The sequence below is a fragment of the Bos javanicus genome, chromosome 15, assembly GCF_032452875.1.
Source record: "Bos javanicus breed banteng chromosome 15, ARS-OSU_banteng_1.0, whole genome shotgun sequence".
Lineage (NCBI taxonomy): Eukaryota > Metazoa > Chordata > Mammalia > Artiodactyla > Bovidae > Bos > Bos javanicus.
In genome coordinates this window covers 31,533,808-31,558,352 of record NC_083882.1, presented here as the reverse complement: position 1 = coordinate 31,558,352, position 24,545 = coordinate 31,533,808, and the positions used below count along the sequence as shown (strand labels likewise).

Here is a 24,545-nt window from a genome sequence, read left to right as displayed (position 1 = left end):
AGCTTCTCGTCAAGACGCTGTTGGACCCATGTACGCCCAGGGGACATTTGTCACTGCCAGACCTGCCCCCTCTCTGAGTTTGCATTTGGTGGGGGCGGTACCTTGGAAGCTCAGTCAGACACATGGGGAACTTTCACTCCATTACTCTTTCCTAGTTGTGCTAAAAACATATTTATTCACCAAAGTATACTGTATTATGCAGAGTGGTTCTCCTAAAAGGCTCAATAAAGGTGAAATATGTGGATAGTCTTAATAATTTTACAATAAACTACACTTTAGAATCAATTGCTCTGGCGCTGGAAAGTTGTCCAACTGATGGATTGTAGTTGTTGGCTAGCTGTGTGTGTGTGTGTGTGTGTGTGTGTGTGTGTGTACGTGTGGTGCGTGCTTTCAGTAAAAGACTCTAAGATATGGAAGAGGCTCACGCACCCTGGGAACTGTAGTTGTAACTTCAATTAGATGACAGACCAATTCTGAAATGCTTCTGATAGCAGCTTTGGAGTTTTCAAAAGTTAGACACAGTAAACCAGGATGCTGAGGCCTAAGTATGGAAATACTCAACAGGGAAGTGGGAAAGAGCGAAGAAACGGAAATAATGTTTACTAGCAGCCTAGTAAATAATATTGACAGGATTAGAAATGTTCCATGTTCCTCACAAAATGATGGTGTATGAATTATCATCCCCATTTTACAGAAGGGAAAACTGAGATTCCAGTAGGTTAAGTAACAGGCCATGTGTACATCTCATGCATGGCAGGACCCAGGTTCCAGCTCAGGTCCTCTCTGATCCGAGTCCCCAGCTGCCTCCATTAAGCCATGTTTCCACCCTCTGTGTCATGACAGTCATGAGGCTCACCAACCTTGTGTGCCAAGTCATAGGGATGGTGGACAGGACTAGATAATTTCATAATGATCTTGGAAACCCAAAGCAGAGGTTTTGTTTCAGAGACCTTTGGGTTCTGGCTCAGAAGTGCCAGGCATTGGCTGGAAGAGGCTGCTTGACCAAGGCTGAACCAGGCAAGGTGTGGCCAGGAGAGGAAGCAGCCCCAGGTGACAGGTCACTCAGCACAGTCCTTGCACTCTTTTGCCCCTTCTCACTTCTATGGTCAGTATTGGTGTCAATCAGGGGCCACAGGTTTCAACACCACCCTCACTTACCAGAACTCCCTGATAGGGGACTTCCCTGGCAGTCCCGTGGTTAAGGCTTCACCCTGCTACTACAGGGGTGTGGGTTTGATCCCTAGTTGGGGAATTAAGATCTTGCATGCTGCATAGTGTGGCAAAAAAAAAAGAACCCCCTGATACTCCATGTTTTGGATCCTGAACAAAACCGTCCTTGCTGAACTTCAGTTCAGTTCAGTTGCTCAGTTGTGTCTGACTCTTTGTGACCCCATGAATCGCAGCACGCCAGGCCTCCCTGTCTATCACCAACTCCCGGAGTTCACCCAAACTCACGAGCATTGAGTCAGTGATGCCATCCAGCCATCTCATCTTCTGTCGTCCCCTTCTACTCCTGCCCCCAATTCCTCCCAGCATCAGAGTCTTTTCCAATGAGTCAACTCTTCGCATGAGATGGCCAAAGTACTGGAGTTTCAGCCTCAGCAACTTGCACACCCTTAATTTCAAATCTGTCTGGCCCAGAATGGAGGAAGAGTGTTCCAGACCAAGTGGTTACCGTGTGGGCTATGAAAATGCAGGCATCCTCAGGAAAAGGGGCACTGAGCCCTGCTCCTCCTGGCTGAGCTGGGGACCTTTGCACTCATTGGGCTTACTTGGGATGAGCTGAATTCCTGTTGGATGAAGGAGATGAGCCTTAATCCTGGCCAGCCATCTAGTTCAAGAACTCTATAAGTTATGAACTTCTCCACTCATTAACTCAGTATTTATTGAGCACCTACTATATGCCAGTAGGCTACTGGTGTATAGTGATGGACAAGACAGACTTGGTCTTGTGTGTGTGTGTGTGCGTGTGTGCACTCAGTCACTTCAGTTGTGCCCAACTCTGCAACCCTAAGGACTGTAACCGACCAGGCTCTTCTGTCCATGGGACTCTCCAGGCAAGAATACTGGAGTGGATTGCCATTGCCTCTTCCAGGGGATCTTCCCAACCCAGGGTCTCCCACATTGCAGGCGGATTCTTTACTGCTGAGCTACTGGGAAAGCCCAGACTTGGTCTTTCTTTTATGAAATTCACGGTCTGATGGAAAGGTGAGACGTAGAAGAAGGAATTCCTGCTTGAGATGGATGCTACAAAATGCAGAAGACAGGGCGCTCTGAGACTGTGTAACGGAACTCAGCACAGGGGACGTCAGCAGAAAACGCCTCGAGAAACTGGCATTTAAGGAAGACCTACGATGAATGGTGTTGGCCCATCACAGAGAGGAGCAGGAGAGCAGGACAGTGAGCATTTGCATCCTTTGGAATCATTTGTTTCTTCCCTCCCTGACTGCCCTGGCTCCCCTTTCTGTAATAATTTTAGCAATTTCAATTACTTATGGCTAATCTCTCTGATAAACCTCTAGAAAAATAAACACAGGCTCAGTCTGCTTGACAGTAACATGGACCCAGAGGAGAAAAATTGGCTGCATATATCCATCCTGCCCAAACAAGATAGAGACTGGGGCACAAAGGAGTTATTTCTGTAGGACCTGGCTACTCTTTGGGAATCCAGGGAGCTGTTAGCTAAACAGCCATGGGCCCTTGATCTAATGGGTCATCCTCTCCTCTTCTCCAGGAAATATTCCCAACCACAGAGTGCTGTGAATTGAAATGCCCTCAACGTGTGTGGGATGAAATAAGTCCAGGACTGTAAAGAACCTCAAAGATCACCTACTATTAATACAACCTCATAGTTTTCAGATGAAAAAACTGAAGCACAGGGAGGAGAAACGGCTTGCCTAGATAAATGCAGTAGAGTGAGGTGGCTAAAAGCTAAATGCTTGGGTTACTACCTTGAGCAACGTATCAAAATTTTATGAGCCTCAACTTGCTCATCTCTAAAATAGGGATAAAAGGGGGCTCTCCTAGAGCTGTTGGGTGAGGTTTAAGTAAGAAAATAACTGAAAAGCACTTGTTACAGAGTCTAGCATGCAGAAGGTAGGTAATAAATATCAACTTTGACTAATACTATGTTGACCACTAGTTAGTAGCGGGGCTATAACTATATATGATGAGGCCTCCTGTTCGTATAACCCTTACCATGCAAGTATAACCCTACAGGTGCTAATATAACCATTAACCATTCAGGTGCTGGTGTAACCCTGCCTCATGCCTTCCAATACCCAGCCAGCACCAAGTTCCTTCTCTCTAGAGTCCCCAAGGGAACAACTCTGAGATGTTAACCGCCTCTATACATATGGCACAAATGGCATTGTGCCCTCCAGCACAGTGGTGGTGGCAAGAGCCTGGCACTCTAGCCCTACCTAGGGCAGGAAAATGAAAAGATGATCACAGCATCCAGCAAGCCATGCTGCCTACAATGTTGGGAGCAGCCCAGGTGGCCCACAGACCATATAGTTCCCACTTCCAGGGCCCATTTCCTACTTTTTCTGGACACTTCACGATTCTGACCCTTACCCTAAATCTCTACACTTTTCCTGCCAAGGCGGTGGCTCCCTGCTTTGGCACCAGGCCCATCTGTGCTCACTGACAATAGATTAGGGTGATTTTATCTTTTCTATTAGGCAGTGATTGCGAATCTCCCTGGGTTCATTAGTAGCTGGATAATCCTCCCAGATTTATTAGCTCAAACTGCACTTCCTCCTTCACCTCCTCTCTTCAGATGGCATCTCTGCTATCTCAGCGGCCGACTGGGCTTTGCCCAAAGGCCCTTAATTCTTCACATCCTTTATCCAAACTCCCAACAGTCTTGCGGAACAACGATTCCCACAGCCAAACCTGGAGGCTGACTGGAGTACAGAGGCTGCTTCTAGACTAAGGAGCAGGATGAGCACAGTGAATCCATACCTGTTCAGTGCATGCCTCGCCTGGAAGCACCAGACAGGACCATCAGGCCAGCAGCCCACCTGGGCAAGAGCATGCAAGACGCAGACGCTTTTAGTTATAAGGCAGCTGACAAGTTTGCTTCCCTTGTCCTCAGCTGGTAAAGAATCGCCTGCAATGTGGAGACCTGGGTTCGATCCCTGGGTTGGGAAGATCCCCTGGAGAAGGGAAAGGCTACCCACTCCAGTATTCTGGCCTGGAGAATTCCATGGACTGTATAGTCCATGGGGTCGCAAAGAGTTAGACATGACTGAGCAACTTTCACTCACTCACTGACACCTTTATAATAAAGTGCTGGTCTCCATGTACAGGGTCAGCTAGCCTCTAAACAGACACGCCAGGGCTTAGGTTGCTAATTGCTCTTCTAGAATACAGGAAAGAGACCTGCGATGATCATTAATCATTTAATAATGCAACAGATGTGGCTAGCTAATCAGCATTCCCATATCCTCTTCTCCCTGGGCACACAGGACATGATGTTTCCCCATCTCCCTTGCGGTAGGTGTGAGCATGTGGCCAAGTTTCAGCCAATGGATTAAGAGGACAGATACTATGGGCCACTTCCTGGCCTGGCCCCCCCAAACCCTCTCGTGTCTGACCCACTGTGTTTTGTCCTTTTCCTGGCCTCTCAGTGGACACATTAGAATCTGGAAGAAATCTGGGCTTCCAGATGACCTTCTGGAAGGCTGCCCGATGATCCAAAACACACCTGGAGGACTTTGAGTGAGAAATGACACGTCTACTGTGTGAAACCATGGAACTGCAGTTGGCATTGCCTACCAGATACAGAGTGTTATCCATTGCTGATTTTTCATTTTACCAAGATTTCCTGAGATGAATATTATGATTCACATTTTACATATGGGGAAACTGAGGCCTGCCAAGAGCATCAGGGTGCACAGTTAGGAAGCTCCCAAACTGAGGGTTTTCACCAGGTCTGACAGATTTTATATATATTTACCACTATAAAAAAAAGAATTTTAAAAAAAGCAATGAAGTTCTGATACTGCTATAATGTGGATGAACCCAGAAAACATTATGCTGAGTGAAATAAGCCAGACACAAATATTACATGATTCCACACAACAATAATATTGTGACTGCACAATAACTGATAAATATAGTAAATAAAAACTGGGTTTTTACAGCTTCTTTCTCTCATTAGAAAGCTTTCTAATCAGGATTCTCCACTTCAGCCATTCACTCTCACTTCTTTCAATGGGAAAACTCCAAATAGAAGTAAGAAACACATCTGAAGACTTCATGCCATTAAGATGGCTATTATCACAAAAACAAACAATAACAGGCATTGGGAGGATGTAGGGGAACTCAAACCCTCATTCATTACTGGTGGGATAAAAATGGTACAGCTAGAAAAGACTATGGTGTTCCTCAAAAATCAAACACAGAATTACCATATGATCCAGCAATTTCACTACCAGATATATATCCAAGAGGATGGAAAGCAGGGACTTGAACAGGTATTTGCATACCTGCGTTCACTGAGACACTATTCATAATAGTCAAAAGGAAGAAGCAACATTAATGTCCATATTGATGGATGAAGAGATAAAGTGTGGTATATACGTAAAGTGGATTACCGTTGTTCTTTCAGTCGCTAAGTCATGTCCAACTCTCTGTGACCCCATGGACTGCAGCACATCAGGCTTCCCTGTCCTTCCATCTCCCAGAGCTTGCTCAAACTCATGTCCATTGAGTCAGTGATGCCATCCAGCCATCTCATCCTCTGACACCCTCTTCTCCTGCCATCAATCTTTCCCAGCATCAGGGACTTATCCAATGAGTTGGCTGTTCTCATTAGATGAGGAAAATACTGGAGTTTCAACCTCAGCATCAGTCCTTACAACGAGTATTCAGGGTTGATCTCCCTTAAGATTGACTGGTTTGATCTCCTTGCTGTCCAAGGGACTCTCAGGAATCTTCTTCAGCACCATAGTCCAAAGGCATCAATTCTTTGGCGTTACACCTTCTTTACCATCCAGCTCGCACAGCCGTACATGGCCACTGGGAAGACCATAGCCTTGACTGTACAGACCTTTGTCGGCAGAGGAATGTCTCTGCTTTTCAGCACACTTTCCTGACAAGAAGCAATCATCTTCTGATTTCATGCCTGCAGTTACCATCTGCAGTGATTTTAGAGCCCAAGAAGAGGAAATCTGTCACTACTTCCACCTTTTCCTCCTCTATCTGCATGAAGTAATGGGGCCAGGTGCCATGATCTTAGTTTTTTCATGTATTACTCAGCCTTAAAAAGGAAGGGAATTCTGACACCTAGATGACCCCTGAAGACATTATGCTAGGTGAAATAAGTCAGACACCTAAGGACAAACATTAGAATTCCATTTATATGAAGCATATAGAAGAGGCAAATTCATAGAGACAGAAAGCAAAATGGTAGCTGCCAGGGGCTGGGAGTGGGAGAGGGTGGGGAGCTGCTGTTTAATGGGTTTAAGGTCTCAGTTTGAGGATGAAAAAGGTTCTGAACGTGGATCGTGATGATGGCTACCCAACGATGTAAATATACTCACTGTACTGAATGATATCCTTAAAATGGTGAATTTTATGTGTATTTTCCACTATAAAACAAGAGTTTAAAAAAAGGAATGAAGTTCTGATACGTGCTATAATATGGATGAATGTAGAAAACGTTATGCTGAATAAAATAAGCCAGACACAAAAGACAAATATTACCTGATTTCACACAATAATAATATTGTGACTGCACAATAACTGAACTACCTCGTTCTATTCATTGTCTGGAAATTAATAAAATGGCATTTTAGGAGTCACTTTTACAGGCTGTTAGAGGCTGGACAGCAAAATAAATATCTCCTGTTCTTTTTGGTACCTGGGAAACACAAATAGAACTTCCTTTTCTATAACTTCATTTATTTATTTATGGCTGTGCTGGGTCTTCATTGCTGTATGGGCTACTCTCTGGTTTCTGTATTTGGGCTTCTCATTGCAATGGCTTCTCTGGCTGTGAAGCTTGGGCTCGTGGGCATTGGTAGTTGTGGCACGTGGGCTCAGTGGTTGCAGCTCCCAGGCTCTAGAGCAGAGCTCTTCTGGCGATGGGCTTAGTTGCTCCACCACATGTGGGATCCTCCCGGACCAGGGATCGAACTTCATTCAATGTGTCTCCTTCATTGGCAGGAGGATTCTTAACCACTGAGCCACCAGGGAAGCCCAGGACTTCTTAAAATAATACCTTCCCTTTACTAGACTTGTGTTGTGAGTCAATTCCTGTGTGGCTGTTATCTCCCAGGGCAGGTATTGTTAGTGTCTACCCGCAGATGAGGTCACCCAGGCTCAGAGAGACTGAGCAAGGTGCACTGGATCACACAGCTGACAGCTAGGCAACCTGGAGTCCTTAGTCTTGTCTACGAATGCAAAGGCCTGCACCTTTGTGCTAACTCTCAAATGCAAATCTGAGTGCCTGCTGCATCACTGTGGCCGAATTTAGAGAGATGGGACATGATGGACATCTTTGAGGAATCAGAAAAGAAATAAATAAGAATTAAAGTCCAGGTGGCATCTATATTTGGGGGGAAGGACTAGAGCAGAGGTTCCCAACCTCCAGGATCTAATGCCTGATGAACTGAGGTGCAGCTGATGTAATAATAATAGAAATAAAGTGCATAGTAAGTGTAATGTGCTTGAATCATCCAGAAACCATCCTCCCTCCTCCAGTCCATGGAAAAATTGTCTTCCACAAAAGCGGTCCCTGGTGCCATAAAGTCAGGGGCCACTGGGCCTCTAGAGAAGCACAGAGGCTCACCTATGACCCTCTAGATAAAGCCCCTCCTGCTCTGGTTCAAGACTCCAACAGCAACTGGGCAGAAAGAATGGACTTAAAAATAGTTTCTTCACTCCTAATAAATGTCTGTCCTTTCTGAGAGCCAAGGGACTAATGAGAAGTATCCAGAATATTCTCTCACTGACTGATTTTTGAAATGGCTTTGCTTCTATTTTCTTGGCTATTACTCAGCCATCATCATTTACACAGTTACTTTTCTGATTTCCTGTTGCAAACTCACAAACTGTGTGAATCCTGTCATTTCCAGATTCAAAGAACTCTCTGAGGAAGGTACCCTCCCAAAGCTCATCTCATTCTGTGTTCACCCAAGAAGGACAAAAGCCCTTTGAAAGCTGAAAGTATCAGAGTGTGACCAAAATACACACTGTCCTAAAAACATACAGTATTTGGCAATTCATAACACAGTTTTCTTTATCCTCACAACAACCCTGTAAGATTTCATTATCCCCATTTTACAAATGAGAGACCTGGGGCTCAGAGAGTCAGTGCAACTCCCCCCAAGTCACACAGCAATTACAAGGCAGAGTGGGGACTTGATCCAGGTCTCCTGACTTCATGGGTCAGTGTTTTCTCCACAAAATTCATCATCAAAGTCTTTATTAACATTTTGGAGAAGAGGGAGTGGTGGGACATAGCAGGGGTGACGCTTTCTTTTTTTACTTTTTTAAAGCTTTTTTTTCATGTGGATCATTTTTTAAAGTCTTTATTGAATTTGTCACAAAAAGTGGAAACAGTGACAGGTTTTATTTTCTTGGGCTCCAAAATCACTGCAGAGGTTGACTGCAGCCATGAAATTAAAAGACACTTGCTCCTTGGAAGAAAAGCTCTGACAAACCCAGACGGTGTATTAAAAAGCCGAAGACATCACTTTGCCGACAAAGGTCTGTATAGTCAAAGCTATGGTTTTTCCAGTAGTCATGTACAGATGTAAGAGTTGGACCATCAAGAAGGCTGAGTGCTGAAGAATTGATGTTTTCAAACTGTGGTTCTGGAGAAGACTCTTGAGAGTCTTTTGGACTGCACAGAGATCAAACTAATCAGTCCTAAAGGAAATCAACCCTGAATATTCATTGGAAGGACTGATGCTGAAGCTGAAGCTCCAATATTTTGGCTACCTGATGGGAAGAGCTGACTTAGTGGAAAAGACCCTAATGCTGAGAAAGATGGAGGGCAAGAAGAGAAGGGGGTTGTAGAGGATGAGATGGTTAGATAGCATCACTGACTCAATGGACATGAATTTGAGCAAACTCTAGGAGATAGTGTAGGACAGTGAAGCCTGGCACGCTGCAGTCCACGGGGTCGCAAAGAGTTGACGTGATTTAGCGACTAAATGACAACAATATTGCTTCTGTTTTATGAGGGGTGTTTTTGGCCACGAAGCATGTGGGATCTTACTTCCCTGAGCAGAGATCGAACCTGCACCACTGCCTTGGAAGGTGAAGTCTTAACTACTGGATGCCAGGAAGTCCTCTGATGCCTTCTTTTTTGCATATAATTTTATTTATTTATATTTGGCTCTGCTGGGTCTTCATCACTGTGTGTGGACTTTTCTCTAATTGCAGTGAATGGGGGTTACTGCTTAGTTGCAATGCAAAGGCTTCTCATTGCGATGGCTTCTCTTCTTGCAGAGCATGGCTTTAGGCACTTGGGCTTCAGTAGTTGTGGTTCCTGGGCTCTAGAGCACAGGCTCAATAGGCTTAGGCTTAGTTGCTCCATGGCATGTGGGATCTTTCTGGATCAGGGATGGAACCCACGTCTCCTGCATTGGCAGGCAGATTCTTGATCACTGAGTCACCGGGGAAGCCTCCGTGATGCTTTCTTAAACATCTCCAGGCCAAGCAACCTCACCTTAGTCTCATTATCATCCTGGGAATTCATCTTTCAAAAGACTAGCCTCCTTCCATCTGCAAAAACACTTCTGTGAGTTCTAGCTGCCCCACTCCCTCCTCTTTGGCTACCCTGTCGGCCTAACCTGGGAGCAGGCTGGCCCAAGGCAGGTGGCCCCTGGCCTGCCTTCTCCCCCTCCTCCCCTCTGCTTCCCAGGCTCCCCAAATGGAACACAGATGGAGTTTAATCTGTCCTTATTCTTCTGCCAACTTGCTGGGCTCCCCCAAATGCCTCCTTACTCCAGGCAAATGCTTTCGCATCACTCTGGGAATAGCCTAATCCTTTTCTTCCCTTTTCCATGTTAATGCCCTGATTTACAGCAGCAGTGTGAGATAGAAAAAATAAATTAAACACGCCAACAAAGCAGTTCCTTCTGCTTTATATTCTGAGGGGCAGTGGCTGGGAGGGGGCACGCGGGGGACTTCTGTGGTGCTGGCAATATTCTATTTCTGGATCTGGGTGTTGCTTACACAGGTGTGCTCACCTGGAGGATGTTCGTTCAGCTGCTCACATATGATCTCCGTGGCCTTCTATCTGTAGGTTAGACCTCAGTTAAAAATTCCAACAATGGAACAGGCAGGTCTGTGGTGGGGCGTACCAGGCAAAAGACAGCTGAATGACTTTTTGGCAAGCCTGCTGTGGAGGGAGTCCCTACACCAGAAGAGAAGCTATACAGGATTCTTCAAGGGGGCTTTCAACTCTGACAGCAAAGACCTATAGGATGCTTCAGGGTGAACAATGCCACAGAAGCCGCAAGAAAGGGCTGTTCACAAAACTACCGCTAGAGATGAACAGGGATGGCAGGATCCCAGCCTGTCTTTTTGGGCAGCCCTCTCCTCGCCTTTGCAGGACATTTCAGGAGACCTGGCCCTGGCCCCTAAATCCCAGAAGGGACACTGCATGACCCCTAGTTTACCCTACCACCTGTGTTGGCCAAGAAAGTCTTAACTCCCAGGTAACCTTTTCCATTTTCAGATTCGAGAGTCAACTCTGTGAGGTTGAATTCTGCTTCCTAAACACATCAAGGCTCTTGTGGTTCATTGACACCTGCGTGTGTGCTAACTCGCTTCAGTCGCGTCTGGCTCTTAGCGACCCTATGGACTGTAGCCCCCCAGGTTCCTCTGTCCATGGGATTCTCCAGGTAAGAATACTGGAGTGGGTTGCTGTGTCCTCCTTCAGGCAATCTTCCAGATCCAAGGATTGAACCCACATCTCTCACGTCTCCTGCATTGGCATTGAGAATAAGGAACAGCATATTCACATACCTGGAGATTTGAGTCCCTTCTAACACATGGACTGCTCCAGGAATGGGTGTGCCAGTTCATTATTATTCATTTGATGTTACCTGCCTTATATCTTTTAAGAAGGTTACTTTCACAAATGGCTATAAATAGACAAATGAGTAATAATAAACTGACACATCCATTCCTGGAGCAGTCCATATGTGTGAAGGGACTCAAATCTCCAAGTATGTGAGCATGCTGTTCCTTATTCCCAAATGTTATTCTGTTCTTTGTTTGTCTAGGAAAAAGTCTACTTGTCTTTCAGGATGTAGCTTAAAGACCCTTTCTTCTGTGAAGCATTTCCTAACTGCCCCAGGTAGAGCAAGTGGCCCCTACTCTAGGGTCTAAAGCATTTTGTGTCCACATCTCATGGAATTTGCCACTTTGCAATATGACAGTTTGCAATAGGTTTTTGCTGGGCCAGCTTGGTTTCTTATTCCCATTTTAATTTCTAATGCCTGGCTCAGTGCCTGTTACATCAGAAGTATGTCTGGACAGGGACTTCCCAGAATTTGCTGCCAATGCAGGGGACATGGGTTCGATCCCTAGTCCAGGAAAATTCCACAACTAAGCCTGTGTGCCACAACTACTAAAGCCCAAGTGCCCAAGAGCCCATCCGCTCACCACCAACTAGAGAAAGTCCCTGCAAGAACGAAGACTCAGCACACTTTAAAAAAACATTTAAAAAAGTATATCTAGATAAAGGGGCTACTTAAATGATTTGGATATCTTATGCATTTATAAAATAAATAAATGCATAATAATTAAACCTCTTCTCTGAATGACTGTTTATAACAGCTCTATCTGTAATAGCCCCAAACTGGAAACAACTAAAATGTCTCTCCATAGGTGGATGATTAAGCAAACAGGTACATCCACAGCAAGAAATATGACTCAGCAAAAATAAAGGGCAAACTATTGATTCACACAACAACTTCGATGGATCCTGAAGGCAATACACTGAGTGAAAAAAATTTAACCTCAAAGGTCATCTACTCATGATTCCATTTACATAAAAGTAGAAAAGTTAGGCAAAGCCATGGTTTTTCCAATAGTCATGAACAGATGTGAGAGCTGGACCCAAGAAGGCAGAACACTGAAGAATTGATGCTTTCAAACTTGTTCTGGAGAAGACTCTGCAGAGTCCTTGACTGCAAGGAGATCAAACTTGTCAGTCTTAAAGGAAATCAACTCTGAATACCATTGAAAAGACTGTTGCTGAAGCTGAAGTTTCAATTGTTTGGCTACCTGAGGCGAAGAGCCAATTCATTGGTAAAGACCCTGAAGCTGGGAAAGATTGCAGGCAAAAGGAAAAGGGGGCGGCAGAGGATGAGATGGTTAGATAACATCACTGACTCAATGGACATGAGTTTGATCAAACTCTGGGAGATAGTGAAGGACAAGGGAAACTGGTGTGCTGCAGTCCATGGGGTCGCAAAGATTCAGACACAACTTAGCAACTGAACGACAACAACAACAAAAGTTAGAAATAGAGAGCAGATTAGCAGTTATTAGAGATTAGGACTGGTGGGAAGAAGGAAAGTGGATATGACTATAAGGTAGTAGCGAGATCTTTGTGGTAATGAAATGGTTTTTTTCCTAACTGTAGTAGAGTTACACACATCTACATATGTCTTAACAGACTTGATATTTTGATATCCTGGTTTTGATATTGTACTGTAATAACATAAGATATAGCCATTGCAGAAAACTGGGTTAAAGTTACATGGCATCCCTCTGTATTATCTTTGTGACTTTCTGTGAATCTATAATTATCTCAAAATAAAAAGTTCTAATGTTTTTAAACCTGTTCTCTGAGGTTCTTTCTACTGAATTGAGAGTGTGTATATTTCACAACGTTTCACATGACATAATGCTTTACGATTTCAAAATAAACACAGATTAAATTACATCATTTCAAAATGATAGCAATTCCATGATGTAGCTGTCCTTACACCCATTTTACAGACAAGGAAACCAAGGCTCAGTGCTTGTTTAAGGGGCACACAGCTGGTACGGGGCAAAACTAGAGCTCCAACTTGACTCAATAAAATTTCTATAGGCCTGTATTCTAGGCTGCAAAAGAAAATTTGAAAAAAATGGCCTCTGAAAGTGTGTCAGTTATAACACCTCTTACCTAGGACAGGCGTAATTTTTGTGCTGTAGTGTTCCTAATTCTAAGCCAGCCCACATTAGGATCTGGAAATGTAGGGACTGAACTGCCAGCCTGCAACTGGACCTATAGAGGAGATGCAACCATCAGAGGGGTCAGCTGGTGGCATCTGAGCAGAGGTATTAGATTCTTCTAGGCTAAGAATTGTTAGGACAAGAGTCCCAGGGCTCCTGGGTTTCCGTGTGTCTCAAATGCCCTGCTTCTCTGGCTGGCATCTGCTCCTCTGGTCCATTTCCCCTACTGCCCATCTCCAGGGCTTCATTCCGTCACACCCCACTGACCCTAATTAATGATACTGTCTATGCCAAAGAGGTGAGCTGTGAAAATGTCTTACCAGATTAGTGAAGATGTATGTGTAATAGGCTGACACCATCCCTAGTTCCGCTGCCTGCAAAGGGAAGAGAAGGATATTAGAGTGGAAAATGAAAAACCCACTGGAAGTGCATGACTAGAGAGGGCTCCAGGTGTCTGCCCCTGGTCTGGCTCCCCACCGGCAGAGTAGAACATCTTGACTGACTGGTTCTTACACCACCCTCAACCTTGGAGGACGGAGCACAGAAACCTTGGCTTCTAGAGTAGGGTCTCTCTCCCTCCAGCCCACGCCTCCACCCCTGCAGGGACACTCATGGTAGCTGATATTCTCATGTGTACACATTCCCATGGATATAACTGGGGATTATGGAAACCAAAGTGACTTTCCAGGAAATGAAACAAATAACAAAAGACTATAATAATTATTTCCACGACCATTAACAATACCAGTGGCTAACACGCGCTGTTTGGTCCACACCAAGCACCGGACAGCATTTGGCTAGGGTTCACCTGCTGAGGCACACTGTTGCTTGCCCACCACCCCACCTTTGACAGCTGAGGAAACTGAAGCACCAAAGGCTGTGTAGCTTGTCCAGAAGATCACACGTCTCATACGTGGAAAAGATGAAATTAAAGCCAGGCAGCCCAACACGCCCCTTGGAGAACTATGATATTGAGGGAATTACTGACACACTCCTCTTAGGGGCCAAGGCATGGACAGGAAAGTGGTGGCTTGTAGGCAATTCCCAAATTAACCCCACCCTCGTCAGGGTGGGAGTGAGTATGCCTCATAGGCATATTCTTCAATCTGCGGCAATGCTGGAAAGAGGTGAATCGTTTGCAAACTGCGGTCTTATCAGTAGTGAGGAGCAAGTGATGTGCTCTTGGTGATGGTGCACCAGGGAGTCTCAGCCCACGGTTGGGAGCTGCTAGTTCAGATGGGCCTCCTTTTCTCTGATCTTTGCAGCATCATAAATACCTCTATAAGCAACCTTCCGTGCCATGTGCCTGGCTTGGAGTGTGACAGGTGCTATAGAAGCTAACAAGGAGATCATGGAAATAATGAGCCCAGCTCTCCCCAGGTCCCCTATCCCTCCTGACAGTTGGTTAGATCTTCATCACATAGCCTTCAGCCCTGGCCACTAGGAAACCACTTTTGTCATGACTGTTGAGGCGCATGGGGGTGGGGGGCGGTAAACAAAGCCAGGGATGATTGCCTTCTCCCTTTATATCTTATTTATCTCCCCAGGGATTCCAATAACTGTGTGAGCATTCTCACAGGTTCCTTGAAGGACAGGCTGGGGTAATTATTAGGTTGGTGGGCCGAAAAGTTCGTTCAGGTTTTCCAAGTTACAGAATAACCCAGACAAACTGTTTGGCCAGCCCAATATATCATCACCATCCCTATAAGAAATTGAGGCAACTGGGGCAAGATTACAAGGGGTCATGATGGAGCTCAAGGCCTCTCCTTCCTCTAGCAAAGCTACAGTGACGCCTCCACTTCTGGGGAGGGGGGCATGGTGCTCACCTCCACCTCTTCACCCACCCCCCAAATTATCCATATAATAATGCCCTTGCCTCTCACCACTGCCTTGCCTGACGGGAGCCCCCTGGTTCCAGGGATGGGTTGGGGGCAGGGGGCTGAGAAAGGGCACTGTTGGATGGTTAAAACCCACTTTGTGAAATCTGCTGTCCTAAAGATAAAACACAAGAGATCCTTGGTTTTTAAGACCTGAATTCTGGGTAAACATGGAATTCGTTGCTGGAACAGCCGCTCAATAAAATAGGGGATTACTCTGAAAATCCTCCTGAAATCAAGAGACAGTGGAGCGCTGCCAAGCTCTGAGGCCAGGCTCAGGAGTGCACAGTGAGGCTCCCAGAAGCTCCGGGCGCCCTCTGATTGCACTGCTTCCCACGCTGAGTCTATCTTCCCTCAAGGCCAGGTTGTAACCTCATGAAGGAAGAGCCTGGTGCTTCAGGGAAGCATGCGGATCGAGTCCAGGATGGATACAAGGTCAGCCTGCTGGGGCTTCTAGGAATTCAAATGGGGATGAGCTTTTCCAAAACCTCACTGCTCATTGATGAGTTTGGTTCCAAGGTTACATGGGCTGGGGCTGATCGATGACCTCAGGAAAGCCTGCCACTGGCCACCCAGCAGAACCATTTGCTAATAACAGTCATTACAAGGGAATTTCCTTCAAATGCACAGCCATAAAAAAGAAATTAAAAGCGTTTTTAGTGAAAATACCCAGTACTGGCAAGGGTGCTATAAGACACCTATACACCACTGGTGGGAGTGTAAATCCTTACAGACTTTCTAAAAAAGGCAAGCTGGCAAATCATATCAAAATCCTTAAAAGCATGCATACCTTTAACTCAGTAATTCCACTCCTAGAAATTTATGCTCTGAAAATATTCATGAATGTGCATAAAGATTTATGTAAAAATATGTGCATTCCAGCATTATTTATTACAGCAAAGAGTGAAAACAACCTGTATCTCCAACAATAAAGAGATGGTTAAATAAATTATGGTACATCCATATGATAAGAAATGATGCAGCCATTATAATATTTGTAGAAAAATATGTCATGACATGAGAAAAAAAATGCATGGCATATAATTAAGTGGGAAAAAAAAAAGGTTCCAGAAGAGTATGTTCAGGGTGTAATAATTTTGAAAAAGGAAAAAAAAAATGTGTCTCTAAGGGCAGAAAGACCTGATATCAAAATTTTATAGTGGTTCTCTCTCAGTGATGGAATTGTGAATGATTTTTATTTTTTTCCTATGGGCTTTTCTGTACTTTCCGAGATTTCAACAATGAACTAGACATATTTTTTAAAAGGGAGGGAGGCAACCACATATGCTGGGAGCCAGGAAATATTCCTGGGCAAGGGCTGACCCCTAAAGGCTTCCACCTGGGGGCTGTCCAGGCAGGAATCAGCTACTGCATGGGAAACATACGTTCTGATCTGCCCTTGGCAGGGGGACTGAGGGACATCTATCTTGCTCCCTACTCTGCAGTCCTCCCCACCCTCCTGAGAACTCCTCAGCCTGCATCTCTCATGCCCTGCAGCTTTTCCATCCTCAATGACTTCATTGATCACAGCTCCGGACACAAGAGAAGAAAGAGAAAGAAAAACTGTGTGTTGGAGTGTGTGTCTGTGAGTTGGGTATACCCACACAGACAGACGTGGGTTTGGAGCTGCAGAAAATTACTATAGCAACAGGCTGAAGGGACGGCCCTCAGTACTCAGAGAAATTTCATTCAAATCTCTTATTAATTCTGGGACTAAACTAGCTGGGGTGCGGAGGTGAGGAGACAGCGAGGAGGGAGAGGAAGAGAGAATCATCCTGTGTCTGCTGGGCTCCTTGCGGCCCTGCTGAGGTTAATGAGGAACCTCATTCCCCCAGTGGAAGACGGCGGGCTGCACGTGGATGTGCAATTAAAATGGCACTCGAGGAGGCCATGAGCCCAGAGAGGCTGGGGGAGCTGCTGGAGCCAGGGCGGAGCCTGGCAGGGTCCACTCTGTCTGGGGTTGCTTGCTTAGCCCAGACACCAGCCCGGGACACAGTCCCAGTGGTCCCAAGGATGCCCAGATGATCGAAGCTGTTTGTCCAGCGTGGACCCCCAGGCACTGACTTCTCTCCCTCTGTCCCTGTGTCTCTGTGTGTGTCTCTGTCTCTCTCTCTTGGACCGGCCTCACTCAGAGAGTTCCAGTTTCCCTGTGTATACATTGATTCCAGGGCTGATCCCTGTGTCCCCGGGAGCGGGTGGGGAGCGGGGGAGAAGTGGACTGATTTCCTGTGAAGAGAACTGAGGCAGGCTCCTCCTCCCAGGGCTGGCCTTGGACAGAGCTGCTCATCTCGCAGACTCTCAGTTTCTTCCGCTGCCGGGGGATGCTACCATGTCCACCTCATGTGGTCACGGAGAGGATTACATTGAAAAATGACACGGCAGCGCTCGGTAAACGATAGAACACGTGTAAAGATTACACACAGGGCTGGCACTCAGTAATACACACGGACGAGACAGCCCCGGCTGTCAGAATAGGGAGATGCCTCTACTCGGTTTGGCAAATAGTCTCAGCGCCCGAGTAGCCCACCCCACCAGCCTTGCCCCTCCTAGGAACCCCTGGACCACAGAGCCCCTGGCAGATCTAGGTGTGGCCAGGGTCTCAGCCAGCGGCTGCCCTGTTGCACCGAGAATTAAACGTCTCTGTGACGTTGCATCCTCCTACTTTTTCCTCTTAACTTTCAGGAGCTGTTCACTGGAACTGAGCACACTGTTGGGGTCAGAGGTCCAGCCCAGGGCTCCTTCAACCTCAGCCCAGGGGGGACACCCAAGGCAAGAAGGGAGCAGAGTGTCAGTTCAGAGGCAGAGGGAGGGAGAGGGATGCTCGTTGCCCACCAGCACCCGCCCGGCCCGGCGCCCACCTTCAGGAGGATGGTGTGGGACATGGAGGCGTTGGCATGTATGATGATGGTGGCGGTCTTGTCGTCCCGGATCTCCTTGAGGAGCGGGGTGGGGTCCCTGGCGTCATCCAGCATCCGGACCGAGAGTGTGTCCTTGGAGATAAGGAATTGCCGGAGGAGCTTCTCTAGGTTTAAAAGGCCTGGAGGGGAAGAGAGGACGAAGCCCCTGAGGGTCCACGGTGCTGCCTCAGGAGACACGGGAGCCAAAGCCAGAAAACTCGGGAGGGAAGCAGGGTCCTGGGTCTGGCATCAAGTGGTTAGGCCGGAGCATCGCACATGGTGAGCCCTCATAAATGTTACATCCGGCTTTTATTTCCATGGTGGAGGTCAGGGAGCGGTTCCCTCCAGGTCACAAAGCCCAGAAAACAGATCTAGCAAAACGCTTTGAACTCCTCAGAGCACAGGGGCTGCTCTGAGACAAGGTATTGTTATGATTATAAAAGAACGGGTTTTGAACTGCACCCCAGCAGGCAGTCAGGTGGGCCCAGAACAGCTGGGGATCCTGAGCTAAGGATTCTGCCAGGCCCTTGCTATCCGCCGCCAGGCACGTGGGAGAAGGGATTCCAGATGGATGTCACCAAGATACATGGGTCTTAAATGACATCTCTGAAAAGGCCAGGAGGAGGGTGTGTGCATGGGTGGGGGTCTCCTGGGAAGACAGTGGTCTCAATTCCAATGGAAAGAGACCTATAGGCATTTGCTCCCCAAAGCCAATCAATGACAAGAGTAACATTCATTGAATTCTTATTGCGTTCCAGGTAATGGGCTAAACATTTTAATGGCTCATCTTGTTTAAGTCCTCCCAAGATCATACAAAGTATTCCAATCCCATAGCACAGAGGCGAGCAGGAGGCAGGAGAGGAGGAACTCTCCCAGACACTGTCACGGTGGATGGCCCGGGGAAGGATGCTCTCTGACAAGTCAAAGAGCCTGGTGTTCTGGTGTCTGCACTGGTTAAAGGAATATTAAATGCAGGGAGGTCATGAATATGACCCCAAAGAAGCCTTTTCCTTGTGCAGGTTAAACCCCCTCCGGATCCTTGAGGACCAAAAGGTAAGATGAGGGGGCATCTGAAGAGCATTGTAAGGGCTTCCTCGGTGGTCCAGTGGCGAAGATGCCACAATCCCAATGCAGGGGGCCCGGGTTCCCTCCCTGGTTGGAGAACTAGATCTCACTTGCTGCAACTAAGGATTCGCAAACTCCAATCAAAGGTCCTGCATGCTGCAACAAAGATCAGAGATCCCCAGTGCCATAACGAAGACCCAGCACAGCCAAGTAAATAAATATAAAAAAAAAAAATAGAGAGCATTGTACCAGCTTCCTCATTTTGTAGAGAAATGACAGGATGTGCCCAGGAAAAGAGCTGGGACCAGAATTCCCATTTCCTCATCTCCATCCCATCCTCTTCCCGAGTCCAGACTTCCTCTTAGGATAAAACCCACCAGAAGGAGCAGGCACAGAACCCAGGGAGGCTTGGTTCACGCGTCTCAGGTCTTGGGGGCGAAAGCCTTGGTGTGCTTTGTGAACAAGGAAGAGGCAGCAGGGTGGAGGGAACGAGGGAGCAGGCTGCACCGGGGGTGATGGAGATGGAGCCCTGGAAGGCGGGGCCAGTGCCTAACTCCCACCCCCACCCCGGCTCCTGAAAAGGTGGTCCCAGGAACTAGGGGCTGCGGTAGGAGAAGCATTGTAGATGAAGAATGGAGAAGAACTGGAGAGAAGCCCCTGGAGGGCCTGTCCTTCACAAAGAGGTTTCAGCAACGCGGTCTGTGCAAGCCCAGAGTCAAGTTGGTTTTTCCTTCCTTTCCAAACAGGCCTCAGCGGAGGCTTGTTAGACCCCCTGCTGCTGTCTGTGCCCCTCAGGGCTCCACACCACCACCCTCCATCCAGAAGGGCACTGAAGCTGCCGGGGCTCCTCCTGCCAACTTTGATGCAGATCTAGATTCAAGCTCAGGGTCAACTGTCGCTAGCTGTGTGAGCTTGAGACCCATCTAACCTCTTCAAGTCTCAATCTTCATCGGTAAAATGGGCATAACAGGTGAGAACTCACTGAGATCCTATGTGAAAGCAGGCTGGGAGCTGGTATGCATGGAATCAACATTGCTTCTCCTGTATCTACTCGATCCCATAAGAACACAAAGGTCAGGAATGGCGGCTTAGTGAGGCAGAAGAAGAGGGAGGAAGGTGCTCATCTGTTCATCCAACACTCACTGTCCTGGTGCCAGGCACTGGGCTGACAAGACACCAGCAGAGGCCAGGAGCTGCAGCTAAGTGTGTGCAAGCACGTTCAGTCGCTTAGTTGTGTCCAACTCTTTGCAGTCCAACCCTACCCTATGGACCATGGCCCACCAGGTTCCTCTGTCCATGCGATTCTCTAGGCAAGAACACTGGAGTGGGTGGGCATGCCCTTCTTTAGGGAATCTTCCCGACCCAGGGATCGAACCCACATCTTTTATGTCTCTTGCATTGGCAGGTGGGTTCTTTATCACTAGTGACACCTTGGAAAGCCCAGCTAAGTGTATAGCAAAGTTCAAATCATATCCCCAGTACTGTGTATAAAATAGATAACAAGGACCTACAGTACAGCACAGGGAACTCTACTCAGTACTCTATAATGACCCATATGGAAAAGAATCTAAAAAAAGAGTGAACATATGTATATGTATATCTGATCCACTTTGCTGTGCCCGTGAAACTAACACAACTTTGGAAATCAACGATATTCCAATAAAAATTTTTGTAAAGCCCCAAATCATATCCCTATTTTGTTTGGTGGCCTAAAAATCTGGTTTTCTATGGGGCAGCTGCATTGCATCCTATATGTAAAATTCAGAGAATATTCATATCTTCACAGAGATGTTGTGAAAAGCAAAATCTCACTCGGACAAAGGTCTAAGCACCTGATCAAAAGGACAAGGAGATCAGGGAGGCCACAGAACTGGAGCTGCTGGAGTCTTGGCCAGCTCCTTGGCTCAAGGAAAGATTTGTCCTCAGGACACGCTCTAGGGGAGCAGCTGGAGGTATGAGCAGGGGAGGGGTGGTGGGGGTGAACTCCCCACTGGGCCTGGAATGCAGCAGGGAGAACCTTTGGAGTTCGACTGGGAGAGAGGCCAAATGCCCTGGGATCCTTCAGATGGGCAATGAAACTCAGTGGGACGAGACGGAAGCCTGGGGAGTGACAGTACAATTACACACAGCATGGAGCAGCCTGGAAAAGGCAGCCCAGGGACCCTGCGTGCCTTGAAAGCTGGCAGGTGCACTGAGCTCCCAGGGAAAGAGGTCCCCTAGGTGTCAGGAAAATGGGGACCCTGCTCCCAGCAACGCCCACGTGCCCCACCCCCGCGGCCCCTTGGGGGTGCTCTGCTGCCCTTTAAGCAAGAAGCAGCATCTCATCCAACCCTGTTTGCCGGGAGGCAGGGGAGAAGGGTCCCTGGGAGGTCCGCCACCTCTCCCAGGATCTCCTAGGAGTCCCTCCTCTTCCCAGGCTGCACAGAGCTTAAAGTAGCAAGAGCACAAAGTCAGCTGCTGCGAATCCCAGCTCCCGCACCACCAGGTTAGCTGGTGGGGGCCACTCCCTCTGCCCCCTGCCCCTCTGTGTACCCATCCATGAGATACGGGTAATGACTACCTTATGGGGGAGTCAAATGAGCAGATCAGTGACTGTCACCCAGAAGGCACCCCACCAAGCTGGTTTTCATCCACCCCTCCCCCACCCCTTCACATCCTAACTCTCCTTCACCCCGTCCCCTCCCCACCAAAACCTTCTCTCCACTCTCCAGCCCCCACCCTCCCCTTCTCTCTTCTTCCAACTCGTTCAGGATTTATTATCCAATTCGCAGGATACAGCCCTTGGTTATAAACCATAAGAAACATTTGATAGCATATGCTTATGCATATATGCATATATTACAACAGATAACATGTAGTCTAATTATTTCACAGCGTTGGGTAGGGATCCTATTTCAAACTCTGCAGCTCAGCCTCAGTGTGAGGCAAGGTGCACGGTTCTTGCTGGTGGACTGAGCAGAGACTGTGAGAGGGATAGACTCCCTCCTAAGAAGTCAAGGGAGAAGCAGTGCCAGGTGGGAGCAGACACCATGTCACTTGAGGAGCCACTGAAGGAAGGGGTGCCTGGCCTGAGGAAGAGGGGAGGGGCTGTCACAAGACAGACTTGCTGTGGATTTATAGTCAAGGACTACGCCCAGGAACAGTGAATGGATGGAACTCGCAGGGGCCGTACTTAGCTCAGTGTAAGGAAGAACTCTGTTGGAGCTCTCTAAAGAGGCAGTGGCCTACATTGTGAGGGAGTGAGTTCCCCATGGTTGGAGGTAATCAAGGAAAGACTGAAGCCCCGTTTTAGGATGGTTGTAGAGGAAATTAAATCAGTGGTTGGAAAGCTGAACTACAAAGATGTTGGTGTCTTTCTAGCCCAGAGATTCTTTATGAATTAGAAAAGGATCCTTTTTTTTTTTTTTTAATTCTAGGAAGTGGGAAACATCTGCAGAAGAGGAAGGGTGGTTTAGTTACATTAAGCACGTCAGGAGTTTTTCAGTGCAGTCTGGCATTTTCCAATTGTTGTTTACCTTACCTCTACCTGTTTAATGGAACCAAGTGTGTTAGTCACTCAGTCCTGTCCGACTCTTTGCAATCTCATGGACTGTAGCCTGCCAGGCTCCTCTGTCCATGGGATTCTCCAGGCAAGAATACTGGAGTGGGTAGCCACGCCCTCCTCCAGGGGATCTTCCCAACCAAGGGATGGAACCTGGGTCTCCTGCACTGCAAGCAAATTCTTTACCATTTGTGCCACTAGGAACCCCTTAATGGAACTAAGGTATTTGTCAAAGGCAGCTGTCACCAGAGGGGTTCAAAGCTGCTTTCTCCCCAGCTTCCCCTCCATCTCCACCCTGACCCCCCCTATCTTGCTGGACCCTTAGCCCAGCAGCGGGTCTAGCTGCCAAGTCCAAGGCTGAGAGGGGGCCTGGGGAACCTATTAGTATCGCTCAGGATGTGATGGGATGGATCGATGTGAAAGCCAGCAGGCTGGCTATTCCAGGAAGGAGGGAGGCTGGCTTCTGGGACTGGGAGGTGGGGCAGGAGATGGATGGACAGGTTGAGAAAGGTGCAGCAGGGGTTGGATGGGCTGCAGGACAAGGACACAGAGACCTGAGTGATGGGTCTGCCGGGGACACAGAGGATGCTTGTATCCAAAAACAGGAATAAGTAATCATTTCCCTCTCCACTGGCTGATTCCCTGGGCTTCAGGCTTTGATCCTGGAAAATGGTAACGCTCCCAGCTGGTGAATGCGTTAGTTGCTCAGTTGTGTCTGACTCTTTGCGACTCCATGAACTGTAGCCCATCAGGCTTCTCTGTCCATAGGATTTTCTCCAGGCAAGAATACTGGAGTTGGTAGCCATTCCCTTCTGGTGAATCCAGAGGATCTTCCCGACCCAGGGATCAAACCTGGGTCTCCTGCATTGCAGGCAGATTCTTTACAAGTTGAGCCACCAGGGAAGCCCATTCACACTTTCACTTTAAGCTCCTGCGGGCGGCAGCTGACTTAACACCGACTAGAGGGTGGTGGTGAGGATGCAGTGAGTTGGTGAACTCTGCCCAGAGCACCTAAACCCAGTACTGGTCCATTCCCCTCCCCTGACAGGGGCAGGTGCTTCGGCTGTGCTGGCTTCACGCCCTGTTTTTCCAGGGAGCAGATTCTGATGGAGTGAGAGGGATGAGGGTCCGAGGTGTCGCAAGAGGGGCAGGGGCACAGAACAAGTTCAAATGCTTGAACAGTGGGCTTATTTTATCCACTTTTCAGTTTTGTCCCATCCCACGCCTAGACCTGGCCCCAAGACAAGACAGAAAGGGCCAGACCGTGGGGGTCAGAGGAGGAGACAGAGAGGGGATAGAGGGGCAGGTGGAGGCTTCTCGCTCCCAGGAGGACCGTCTGCTGCCCTGCTTGGCCATCCAGGCTGCCCCCTTCTCTGACAGCAAGGATGGACACGGGAAAAACCTCACCCGGGGACTCCCCTTGACTTCTCCAGGGTGTTTGTTTGATTGGGTTAGTTCTTTGTTGTTTTGTTGCTGTTGTTGTTTTTTAATTTTCTTGGCTGCACCACATGGCATGTGGGGTCTTAGTTCTCCCGTCAAGGATTGAACCCCGAGACTCCTGCAGAGTCTCAGCCACTGGATCCCCAGGGAAGTCCTTGTTTGTTTATTAATTGCTGGGGCCCAGCAGGCATCTCTGAGCTGAGACCTGCTTTTGTTGTTTCCTAAGCTTCTTCACATAATGTGGATTTATCCCCCACAATGGTCCAGGAAGCAGGTATCATCATTATTCCTGGGGAGAGACCAAACAGGTCAGCCCAGGTGGCTCAGTGGTAAAGAATCCACCTGCAATGCAGGAGCCACAGGAGACAAAGGTTGGATCCCTGGGTTGGGAAGATCCCCTGGAGCAGGAAATGGCAAGCTACTCCAGTACTCTTGCCTGGAGAATCCCATGAACAGAGGAGCCTGGCGGGTTACAGTCCAGGCGGTCGCAAAGAGTCGGATATGACTTGAGCATGAACACACCACACA

At 47.7% G+C, this 24,545-nt stretch overlaps 1 protein-coding gene across 1 annotated transcript in view; it reads right to left on the bottom strand.

Moving 5' to 3' along the window:
- GRIK4 (glutamate ionotropic receptor kainate type subunit 4) overlaps positions 1–24,545 on the bottom strand; it is a 501,670-nt gene that overhangs the window by 141,409 nt on the left and 335,716 nt on the right. The window contains exons 6-7 of the mRNA XM_061440611.1: positions 17,933–18,111; positions 13,518–13,571 (exon numbers count right to left, since the gene is read on the bottom strand). Coding sequence (XP_061296595.1) covers positions 13,518–13,571; positions 17,933–18,111 — 233 coding nt within the window. The remainder of the gene's footprint in view (positions 1–13,517; positions 13,572–17,932; positions 18,112–24,545) is intronic.